Raw genomic sequence first — 12,698 nt, forward strand, 5'->3', positions numbered from 1 at the left:
AACATAGTATCACCTTCCATTCAAACTCACTGATAGCAGTAGCATAAGCTGAAGTGATCTGCTGGTTTGACATCTCAGTGGGCCATCAGTGGAACTGCTACCCACGTGTAAGGAATGCAACGTTTGGCTAGCTGATAGCATAAAGGTAAAATCTATACCTCAAGATAGAGAGTAACTTTTTAGGACCAAAAGAATTGTGAAAAGGAGTTAGTAAATGTTGTTTGGTACTTCTGAACTACAGAATAATATTTTATAGCTACAGCAAGCAATTTGTTGAACTGCTTTGGGGAGACAGAGCTCTGATACCTATCCATGTAAGCAAAAATTTCCTATGAAGCTAAATGGAGGATAATGTGCTAGACCATTAAAAGCATGTTTTGATGTAATCTGACAGTATCTTGCCCTAATAGTGGTGCTAGATGAATTTATATCTGCTGTAAAGTGTGTAAGAGATTAGTAGCAATGCTTAATGTTTATATTCTAGTCAGTATTAAGCAGTTCCAGATTAATCCAAATAATAAGCCATTTATGAGGGTTTTTTTAAATGGCAATGTCCCCTTTCAGTGTCACTGCAGGACATTACAATGAGGAAGGCTTTCCGGAGTTCCACAATTCAAGATCAACAGTTGTTTGACCGGAAAACTCTGCCTATTCCTTTGCAAGAGACTTACGACATTTGTGAGCAGCCTCCTCCACTTAACATTCTTACTCCTTACAGGTTAGTAAAACAAAATGAATGTAAACTAATTTCTAGCTTATTTTATGTAATAGAGATGCTATATCCAGGCACATTGCTCATGTTGATTAGCACTGGAATATTTAAGGAGCCAAGCTAGAAAACTGTAAAGGTGCTGGAGGAATACAGGCAGCAGAAGACATTCTAAGCATTAAAACTTTACTCAGACTTCACCCCAGCATAACGATGGTAAGAAAAAGACATTTTTATCGTCTGTATTTATTGAGCTGTGTAATGCTCTTGGATGCAAAGCGAAGAAAATAAGCAGTTAAGCATATAGGAAGAAAGCTCTTTAATGGAAATGTTGTTTGCTGTCCCAAAGTCAATTTAAATCATTAGCTGGAACAAGAGCAGCCACACAAATTAGCTCATTGTTTTAAGAGCAAGATTTGAGTCACTGGAATGGGAGTTCTCTGATTCATGATACTCTGTTTTTATCTGCAGGTTACATTAAAGCTACTTTTCTAAAATCAGGACCTTTAATAGAGGGAAAGCTAGTAAAGAACAATGGCACAGGAGGTCAATGTTCATCTTTTTACTGTTCTTCAGTAAAATATTTCAGAGTCTGAGATACTAGGCCTTTGCCTTAATGTTTGGATTCATGTGTTGTCCAATAAATAATATGCTGTGTTTGCATCACTGTATTTCAGGGATGATGGAAAAGAGGGTTTGAAGTTTTACACAAATCCTTCATACTTCTTTGATCTGTGGAAGGAAAAAATGTTGCAGGACACCGAGGACAAAAGAAAAGAAAAGAGGAAGCAGAAGGTATGTATGTTAGTTTTCTATAGCTTCTGGTGTTTCTTCCTTGAAAGGGTTTGCTTACACATGTAACACTTTTTTGGTTATGCAATTAATAACAATCCAAACTTTACAGAGTCATTCTAAGAAAACTACTTGTATTCATTCAATTCTGTCAACTTTAAGAAATAAATATTTAATAATTAGTAAAATAATATAGAGGGGCCTAGAACTTCCATGCTGTCCTAATGTAACTAACATCAGGCTTGCTAAAACTTCTAAGTTTTCTAGCAATGACTCAGAAAGGAGGAAAAAAAGGAAGAATACAGCGAGAATAAAGAATTTCAGTGGAACCTTTTTTTATAATGCAAAATTCTGAAAATCTTACAGGTGAAAAATCTTGTACAACATTCTAATAGGCATGTTTCCTCTAAAAAAATAATAGGAATAGAGCACTATGTTTATATTTTTTGAAAATCATACAAACACTTTTGCATAGGGAATCTACTTTCTTGTTTTGCGATTATTCTGTACGTTTCAGACATAGAGACAGTAAATGTGTCAGATTTATTCTTTCAGACTTAGAATAAAAACCTACTTATACAGTTATTTTTCTCTGTATTATTCAGCTAATTTTCCACTACACTGAAGTTTTTTGCAAGTCATGTTGCTTTACATATATTTAGACTGAAAGTAAATTTTTCTTGCACTTGAATTGGGATAAGTTTTCATTATTTTGAAGCAAATGTTTAAATGCGGCTAATTAAAAAGCACTGTCTTAGCTGTCAGTTTTGTTTGCACAACTCTCCTACAGCAGAAGAATCTGGATCGCCCTCATGAACCAGAAAAAGTGCCACGGGCACCTCATGACAGACGGAGAGAGTGGCAGAAGTTAGCCCAAGGCCCGGAGCTTGCGGAAGACGATGCTAACCTCTTACATAAGCACACTGAAGTTGCTAATGGCCCAGCTTCACATTTTGAATCAAGGTTCCTTTTTATTAATTCTATCCTTTATTAAGTACAGATATTCATACAGCATGGCGAACAAGTTTGAGAAATGCTAAATGATGAGATGTTACTGCTATTCTTGAGATGTACTGGAAATCACTGATTTAGCTCAGTCAAACCTCAGTTTTAAAATACTGTGTCTGTAAAGAAGTAGTTACTATCTTGTTATTTTTAATAGTAGCGTGTATTCTTGGAATTCATTGTATCCTTGAGGATGTGTTGTCTGCCCTTTTGAAGAAGGTGTAGTGTCACTGTTGCAAGCTTGCACCCAGGTGTGTCACTAACATTCAAGTCTTGACCTACAAAATGCCTGTTATTCCAGTCTCTAGATTTTAGTTCAGCAGACACTGCCAAGACTGTATGGTGGGTGTGATGTGAACAAACATCGACTTGGAACTCAAATGAGAATGCTGAGCTTCTCTTTACTCTTGAACAAATCCAAGATTTGATTGACATTTCTGCTTATAGTCTATTACAAAATTCAACCTGTTGGATTCTCATTTCACAGCACATATTTGCTGTTGGCTAAAAGTGGCATTTCACATGGTAAACACCTGCTGTGTTTATGTTTCTGGTGTTTGCGCAAAACCAAGTCCATTTTACCAGCCAAGAAATGTCTGATAGGAAAGAGGGCTGACAAGTAATACAGGAGTCTTAGGGGTATGTTTTTTAGGGTTGGTTGGTTTTGGTTTGGTTTTGTTTTGTTTTGTTTTTTAATTCAAAAGTATTCATTGTCCTCCAAAAAAGTTTTATTTTTCCCTTATCCTTCGCTGGCCAAAAGTGCACCCTAAGAGAGTATTTCATGTAGCTTTGTGAGGCCTTCAAACTAACTTAATAGTAACAGTGGATAATTAACGACAACTCTAGGTTTGCTGTCTGAAAAATGGGAAAGCTTGCTTGTAGAAAACTTAGCTCAATTCAGAAAGTGAAATGGTCTCAGTGCATTTCACTCAATAGGGTACAACTCAAGTTGCAGTTACAAGCATTTTAATGAAAACAACTTTATAGTATCTTATCTTTGTAAGCTGCTGTGTCACACTGTTGGCAGAAACATATGCTTTCCCCCTGTCCTTCTGTTGTGTTGTACATCAGATTCCATATATAGTATTGCAGGATACATACATGTTGCAGATTCCCCATACTTGTTGTAGGATTGCTTTTATGTCCAGGACCCTGTATGAAAACTTGATTATCTCAGTACTTATGCACTTATGCTGTAGTGTACTACATGTGCAGAGCAGGTTGTTCAGACACAAAACAGCACTATGGTTTTGAATAATAGAGTAAAACCTTCACCCCTGAAGAATTTAATAAACCTAGATACTACAGTGGTGGCAGTGTATGGAAATGTAGAGTATTACTTTACTTTTTGCAAAGAGAAATCTTTTTGAAATCTTTGCGTACTTGATGACAATTTCCTCACTGATCAGGACTTGACATGTTTCAAAAGTTGTCATTAACAAGAAAGTTAAATCGTCTTTATATGCTACTACTATTCAATAATAGATTTTTAGATTACCTTCCTTATATCCATTGAATAGCTATAAAGTATTAGGTCTGAAGTACTGAGTTCTCTGCATATCTTCTGACAGAAGTTCAGATAATTATTCAGTTGTTAATTTTACTGTTCTAACATTGATGGGTGTTTCATGAATGTTACAAAGGAATACAGTTGCATATATATATATAGGGATTGAGGAGAAGAAACAATTAATGAGTATAATGTCTGTTTTATAATAGACTCGGGTATATGTATACTTCTGATTGTATTGCTCTATTTACTTAACTCAAAATAGTGTGACTAATAAACACTAAGATCACACACATACTGTAGAAGTTGTGTGATATACCTGTCAAAATCATTAAACTCTTGAGCTGCTAGAAGCAATAGCATGGAAAGTGGGATAAATTATTAAAAAGCCATGAAGTACAATATGCAGCATTGATGCAGAGAAGATACTTGAATTCAGAAATCAAACTGAAGTACTGAACAGTAGCTCAGGATGCTAATACTTGCTTTTACTAAAGGTTACATTGGGTCATTTGTCACTGTTTTCCTACAGATCTCAAGCATATGTGGACCATATGGATGGATCATATTCACTTTCTGCATTACCGTACAGCCAGATGACTGAACTTCTGAACAGAGCCGAGGAGCGAGTGTTGGTCAGGCCACATGAACCACCACCGCCACCTCCGATGCATGGAGCGGGAGATGTGAAACCTGTGCCTCCTTGCGTTAGGTACGTGCAGATTTATTGGGGAGTTTTAGTTTTCCACCGCCCCACTAATAGTCATTAATATTATTCCCATGCAGCTCAGGCAGGACACACATCCTGGGGGCAGTCAGTCGACAGCCCTGACACATCGGCAGCTGCAGGCCCGTGCAGGAGTTGGAGAGAAAGCTCAGCATCTAAACCCCCTAGGGTGCCATTGTGGAGACCTTGCCATTAATATTGAGACTATGTCACCTTCTGAGCTGTATGGCAATACAAATAACTGCATGGAAAATGTTTCTGTGAAAGATGTTAGAATCTCAGGATATAGCTTTGGTATTTTTGAACTGAAAATCTGAAATTTGTATAACAGATTTGTGTTTCAGCCTACGTGAAAGGAAGCATATATCGCTGTAAGACAGTCAGCTGTCAAAACTGTATATTCATCATATTTGCTAAATTGCAAATGCCTTTTTTATTTTTTCAGTTCCCCTTAATGTTCTTATTTTTTATTTCTCTGTGCCCTTCCAGGAGTTGGATACATAGTTAAAGTATTTTCTAGGCTGAGGCTCTGGTTGTCACTCCCCTGTTGTTTTACCCCAAAATTTTACTTTATGGTCAGGTACTTAAAGCTCGGAGTAAAGGACAGTTAATTCAGATATGGTTGTTGCAATCAGCAAGATGCGTTAGAAAGGATGTCTTTTTACTGTTCAGAAGATTAAACACAGAAATGCATAACACTTTAGATTAATTTTCCACAGCAGCTGAAAGAAATCCTTTAGTGGTCTTTCAAGAAAATAATTCTACTGTTCCTTCAATTCACCTACTCATTGCACTATGAGTATCTAGCACATAAATATACCTATCTGTACATAGAATTGGTGACCTTTGATATTAGCCTCACTCATATTGTCACTAAACCTTAAAATATGTATTTTGAATGTAACTCATCCTCATTGCCTGTGCTATTCTGTTTTTAAAGTTCTGTGAATCAAAGCAATTAATCAACCAGCAGTTCCCTTACTTCAGAAAAATTATTTGGACTTATTTAGAGATGGGAGGGGAGAATTACACTAGTATAAGAAACCTTTGGTAAAGATGCGGGTTTGCATGAGAGCATAAGCTCAGTTAATAGCTGAATTTGAGCAAAGGCCTATTGGAAGATTGATGTATCTTCCATACTGAGAGTTAGAATTCCTTCTAGATAGTATAAATACCTTGAAATCATCATAGTATGTAATGCTCTTTAATGCCCAGCGTTCAATATTCTTAAGTTGTAGAAGTGAATCTACTACTTTGTGGGTTTTGTTTCTGTAATTTTTTTATACTCTGCAGATCTAATAACTGTCTTGTTGTTCTATGTTTCAGTTCTACGACTGGCTTGGTAGAAAATCGTCCTCAGTCACCAGCAACAGGCAGAACACCAGTGTTTGTGAGCCCCACTCCTCCTCCTCCACCGCCACCACCTCTTCCATCTGCTTTGTCAACTTCTTCACTAAGAGCTGCAATGACTTCCACCCCTCCACCCCCAGTTCCACCTCCTCCACCTCCTCCCACAGCTGCTCTGCAGGCCCCAGCTGTGCCACCTCCACCAGCTCCTCTCCAGATAGCTCCTGGAGTCCTACATCCAGCACCACCTCCAATTGCTCCTCCCCTAGCACAACCCTCTCCTCCTGTCACTAGAGCTGCCCAGGTGTGTGAAGCTGTACCGGTTCACCCAGGTCCTCCACAAGCTGAAGTACAGGGACTTCCTCCACCACCACCACCTCCTCCCTTGCCACCTCCTGGCATTCGACCCTCTTCTCCTGTCACAGTTGCAGCCCTTTCTCACCCTCCTCCTGTTCTGCACCCTCCTCCTACAACCATTGTCCCTGGCACTCATGCCCCCTTAATGCCCCCATCTCCACCATCCCAAGTGATTCCTGCACCTGAACCCAAACGCCATCCTTCAACTCTTCCTGTAATCAGTGATGCTAGAAGTGTTCTGCTGGAAGCAATACGGAAAGGTAAGGTTTGGCTATTAAGGGGCAAATGGAATGGTCTCAGCCGCTTGCTAAGTACACATTAGCTTTGAGACATGGAATATTTCACATGTGTAAGAAGTTAGAGGGATGCATCTTAAGTCTGTTTCTGCTTTCTATTCTCTGCAGCGTGTGCATTGCCAAGTAGACAGATTTTTTCAGTTTGTAATTGTGCTTATCAGATGTTTAGTTTGGATGCAAAACTGGTTCTCTGTGGAAGTTAGATTTTCAGAAAAAAAGTACATGTGTTTAATAGATGATCTGTGTAGATTATCTCTTCATTTCTCTTTACCTAAAAATGCAGCTATTCCTGATAACCTACAGATTGCATAAAAGACAAAAACACTGTTTCTCACAGACTGTTAGGTAAAAGAACAGACCCATTGGCATTGGAATTTTGATCACATATCAGTGTATTACAAGCACATATAAATGACATTCAGAAATCATTTAGACTTAAAGTTGTTAAGTATCTATTCTTGACATGTCTCAATGCAGTAGTAAAGCAGTCTTCATGTTGCAAGGTGCCCCTCTGACAGAGTGCAAGGGAATCGCAGAGGTGCAGGGCAGTGAAAAAAATGAAAATGTGGGTGTGTTTTTAGTGGAAAATATGACACAGGATATTATAGTAGAAGGACTGACCAATCTGGTCTGCCACTGCAGTTCTGACATTCCTCTCTTTCAAAACTTTGGACAGAGAACTTGAGGCGGACAGTGTCCTCAGCCTTCATTTTTGTTTGCAAAGTGTTGTGTGAATCATGAGCTAAATACTTTGTATAATGCTAAAGGAGGGGAGAGTAACATGTTTGTGATTTGATGTTCTTCAGGTATTCAGCTACGCAAAGTTGAAGAGCAACGCGAACAAGAAGCTAAACATGAGCGCATTGAGAATGATGTTGCTACTATACTTTCTCGACGCATTGCCGTGGAATACAGCGATTCAGAAGATGATTCAGAATTCGATGAAGTGGATTGGTTAGAGTAAAATTATTACATTGCTGTACTCTGCAAAATCGAATGCTAATGTCCATTGTGGTGCTTGTTCTTTGAAAGTTTGATGGTCATTTCTAGTGGTTTTTGTATTCTTTTCTTTACATAATTAATCCATGTTTTTCTACTTTTCTGTTTACAAAAAGCTCCTAGTGCATCTTTGAAACTAAATGTTTTACAGTGGCTTTTCTTACACATCTTTTTTGAAAGAACATTCTTTGTTCCAATAGACCACTAAGTATTAAGCATGGGCAGCTGTTGGTAGAGTAGCAGTTACAATTTTTTGGCATATCTTAACTGTGCACTTTGTGAATTTTAAGTTAATGAAGGCAACTGAGATTGACATTCCAAGGGCAGCTGTATGTACTAATGAGCCTTATTCCACTTCTGATAGAGTTTTAAAGCATTAAACCTAGCTATCAATATATCACTGCCTCGATTACATCTGTACACTAAAAGTACATATAGTTAGCAGCACTGAACACACTGAAAGGAAAATGGGTCTTTGGGGGGTTTTATTATTGTTTTATCGTTGGTTTTAAATAATTATGGCCTTATTTGAATGTTTAGAGATTCCCCTTCCCTCCTTCCCTCCCAGGTACATATTGTGTGGTACTATTTTTGCCTGCATAATAAAAAGTTTAATTTTTTTTTCTTGTGAAATCTTTTGACTTAAACATGCTGTGTAACTTATGTAACTGTTAAAATAACAGTTTGGTTTAATAAATGGTTCATTTTAAATGTTCCTGGTTGTTGCATTTTCAATGGAGCCTGCTTGTCACCGGTACACATGGGGAATCCTTGCATTTCAAAGATTTAATCTGTGGTCTGCAAAGTTACAATAAACATTCTTTGCTTACCCAAGGATCCAGATTAAATAAGAAAGCATCTATCATCACATTATACCTGTATGCGTATCCACCAACCCCCCCCCCCCCAAAAAAAAAAAAGAGCAGAAATCTTACTGTGATTTGTAAGCAAAAAACAAAACAAAAAAAGAAAAGAAAGACACCACCCCCACCCCCACCCCAAATTTGTAGTTTGTGGCTTAGAGAATTTGGGGTTGGGTTTTTTTTTTTATAAAAAACTTTACCATCAGTATATCTTGAGAAGAGAAGGGGAGAAGCAACAGTCAAAATCATGGTTAATGAAAGATGACAACACGGGTGATACTGCAAAGTCATTTTTTAAGTGCTGTCTAGCAGTACTGCATGTTGGGCAGGACTTTGTGTTTCCCTTCTCTGGAATAATTCCTTCAAGTCGTGAGCCCACAGTCAAATGCCTATTGAGAAGAAAAGTGTGGGAGTGCAAGAGCACTCTTACTTTGCAAGCTGGTGCCTGGAACATGGAATTGTGTAATAGAAGAAAACAAGTGTTAAAACTCAGAAGATGTCTGAATGTGGAACATGAAATGTCCTACTGGCTACAGAATAGTTCACAAGGACATGTGGTTATTAACCTACTATTGGGACTGGGCAGAACTCCAGAGGTACAGTCTGGAGTAGGAATACCATACAGCAACTTTACTGTCACCATCTCAGCCTTCACTATAATCTTGTACATAGCTTACTATATTCAGGGCTTTTTCCTCTGCAACAGTAATGCCTTTGTTGCATTTGTGGGAGAAAAGTCATTGTCAAAATTTGTGAATCTGCATCTTCATAACCATGGAAGCAGCTCTCTATACGTGCTATTCTCTTCCATAGTTGTCTTCACAATAATGCCATGTGGTTCCTTCTGCCATTCTCAGTTAACTTTCCAAGTGTATGTCCTTCTTAATTATCTCCTCATAATGTTAAAGAAAAGATGTCAGAAGCACCACAGCAGGATTTTTTCATGGTATTCAGTCTAGGTGTTTCCTTGGATCTCAGCAATCCAAAATTGCTAAATCTGGCCCAGTAACTCAATGAGAGAGATCTCATTTATGCAGCTGTAGAGGATTATGATCTTCAAGCCAAAGGGCAGTGCACACACCTGCAGATACCTTTAAGCGGGGAGTCAGGTCCACACATTAGGCAGCTGAACGAAGAGCTTGTGCTGGAATTCCATGTGTAGGTAGTTCTGCTGTTCACAAAATCACTTTTCAAGTGATGTTTATACCTGCTCCTTGCTGAAGTCTGAAAACCCCCTGATTTTCCTGGTGGATACTCCAGACAGCAGCGTGCATTATCACTCAAACGAAAAAGCAGCATGCCAGTGTCCAGGCTGTAACTGTTTAAGGTAGAGGATCTCCTCATCACACCGTCACACCTGCGTAGCAAGTATGCTCTGAGCGCGTTCAGGCGCTGTGAACTGGGCATCACTTGTGTAAAGGAGACAAGTTAGCAAAAGAAAGGAAGGGAGAGAAAAAAGGCAAAAGGCTTGAAAGGTGTGAAAAAAATTCCTTACTGACAAATGGTTGCTCTTGACCTGCTTTGCTGTCCTGGCGATTAATAATATCCCTTCCAAACCAGTACCCAGGGCAGACAAAGCACTCATTTAATATGACACAGTCACAGGAAGTAATGAACCTTGTTTGAGAGAAGTCAAGAGTTAAATTCAGTTAACATTTGAAAGGCGGGATTCCTGGCCTTCTGCCACTGCTCCAGCTTTCTGCCATAGCAACTAGTCTCCAGATAGCAGTAGCATGATTCACCAGTAGCGAGAGGCGACTGTTGAATTTGAATATTTGCATTTATAGATCTACCCCCAGCGATGCGTTTGCAGTCTCGGTGATTTGTGTCCCTCGTACTGGAGTCTCCAACAGCCCTCCTCTCTCGGTGGAACGCTGTGCAGAGGGCTGCTGGGCTATTCATGCCTGTGATTAGATGTTTAATAGATTATTGATTGCTTTGTCTTGGAGGGTACTAAATCAAGTCTTCGGTATTGAACTGTTTACAGAGGCTGTTGTTTACTTCTGTACCTTTACAGCAGCTGGTTAAAATCAAAGGCTCAAAGTCTGCCACAAAAATAATGCGCCAATAACGTTCAGGGTAAGTGAACAGAAAACTTTGTCCAACTTCATGCTTCTCTTCATGTCCCATAATCAGAGACAATTTAAAGTTATCTACCTCTCCTACTGCAAAATGAGGGGGAAAGAACAAAATTAAAAGTGTAGAAAGAAGAAACAAAAGGCACTTGGTGGCAGAACCAGAGCAGAAGACTAGGGATGTGCAAAATGGTATAGTAACAATGATGCAGCCATCATAGACCAAAAATCAATAGGTAAGTGGAAGAGAACAAGTACCAAAGAAACAAAAATTACAAAGAGATGTCATTCTGTTTTTTTTCAGTAGTGTGTCCTGAACAGCAACCATTAAATACGGATTATCATTAACGGATTATGTTAATTAATGTTAATTAATCCCACTAAATTGGGATTAAAAAAGCAGGAGGTATTTTAAAATAGACCTTTGGTAAGATCATCCTTCCCTGTGTGGGCACAGGGGTGCACTCTTCTGCATTCAGGTGGACACTGACACACCGTTGCCTGTCTGATGAACACACAGACTAACGCAGAAGGTGCACTCTCCGTGCAGAGAGTGCAAACCAGTACCGGCAGCCCCAGGTCTCTGTGATGGGCGGTCTCCACAATGCTGGGATCTCGGCTCTTATGCAGCTGCAACCCCTCTAGTGCATCCCTGCTTGCTTTACCTGGTGGCCTGCTCTGAGGATGTGAACAGAAGTACATACTCCGTGGTGGGCCGTGTCTCCCCTGCCTGTGGATCACCATGGGCAGGCAGTGTCAGCACCAGTTTTGGAGCACGGTGCAGAAACCCCTGCCCAGCAGCAACGCACGGCTCCACAAAGCTGCTAGCTCACAGAGGCGTACCCATAGCAGTGCAGTCAGCAGCCAGGGCCCCAGCACCCAGCAGCTGCACAGACCAGAGCACTTCCGAGGAGACACTAAAGCAAAGCCTCAGTGCAGCCTCTGCAGCCCAGATCTGCATTAGCAGGGATATGATGGAAACTCGACTCGAGCTCCATCAAGTGTCTGCTCTGTCCCCTCAGCTACAGGCTAGAAAAGACCTATTCTCTTTTGCAGGTGGCAATATTAAACACCAGAGAGGACTCACAGCCAGACACCAGGGGCAGCAATAGCAGTCTCCCTTTTTAGGGGCACTCAGCTACTTTTTCCCTCTCCTTTCCACTCCTGGCTACTTTTCGCAGTTGGCTGATTCTCGGGGGTTGTAGCCTGCTCAGGAGACTTTTCACACATCCTTTGTGGCTGCAGCCAGCACAGACCTTACTGATTCCCCAGCTGCTTCTGGGGTACATCAGCAGCCCTTGGTAGGTGTTAGTGTCCTCCCGTTTGCCCCTTGCGCTGCTTGAGACAGTGCTCCCTAACCCGCTCCGGCTGTAAGGAGCTGGGATAACCTGCTCCCATGAGCGATGTGGCTGTCAGCTCTGAGGGCTTAATGAATGTCTGGCAGCACCCCACCAGGCAGCTGCAGAGGAGCAGGCAGGAGATGGGAATCTCATCCCCATTCCAACTGCTGCTAGAAGAGAAAACATGGACGAGTGCCAGTAAACAGGCACTGGGGTACTGAGCAGACCCCACAAGGGTGAGGGTGAGCACCCTGTCCGGTTCCCATTGGAGCAACAGACCCAATATTATGCAGCCCATGCTCTTTCGTTGATCCCTGCCACGCTGCAAGCAGATGTCTTTCTCCCTTGCTAGCCCCTTTGCCTGGAGAATGGCTCCTACCACGTTAGTCATCACTCGTGCTCCCGGAGTGCCAGCAGTCCATGACAGCAGCATCAGTAACAGCCTCCACAGAAAGCTGCATCTGTCCCATTTCTTCGACATTATTTTCAGTTTTCGCAGGCTTTGGGCAGTTGCTCCAGCAGCATTCCTTTGGGGAACTGGAAACAGATGGGGATGGATTAGGGCAGGTATCAAGCATCTCTCACCAAACAGGGCTGAATATTCCCCTCCTCACATTTCTCTAATGGTTGAATGGCTTCACTTTCAGACACAAGACAGCTGAGGACCCCTTACGGACA

At 40.6% G+C, this 12,698-nt stretch overlaps 1 protein-coding gene across 4 annotated transcripts in view; it reads left to right on the top strand.

Annotated features, from left to right (window-relative positions):
* The window catches only part of WASF1 (WASP family member 1), a 90,692-nt gene extending 82,235 nt beyond the window's left edge, over nt 1-8,457 (top strand). For 3 of the 4 annotated variants that reach the window (XM_065679127.1, XM_065679130.1, XM_065679128.1), the window contains 6 exons: nt 565-718; nt 1,387-1,504; nt 2,292-2,464; nt 4,549-4,728; nt 6,070-6,707; nt 7,550-8,457. In XM_065679127.1, the coding sequence (XP_065535199.1) occupies nt 565-718; nt 1,387-1,504; nt 2,292-2,464; nt 4,549-4,728; nt 6,070-6,707; nt 7,550-7,707 (1,421 nt within the window). In that variant the 3' untranslated portion in view covers nt 7,708-8,457. The remainder of the gene's footprint in view (nt 1-564; nt 719-1,386; nt 1,505-2,291; nt 2,465-4,548; nt 4,729-6,069; nt 6,708-7,549) is intronic. The other variant, XM_065679129.1, reaches the window with a different exon arrangement.
* The last annotated feature ends 4,241 nt before the right edge of the window (nt 8,458-12,698 follow it).

This window comes from Lathamus discolor, chromosome 5 (assembly GCF_037157495.1).
Source record: "Lathamus discolor isolate bLatDis1 chromosome 5, bLatDis1.hap1, whole genome shotgun sequence".
Taxonomy (NCBI): Eukaryota; Metazoa; Chordata; class Aves; order Psittaciformes; family Psittacidae; genus Lathamus; species Lathamus discolor.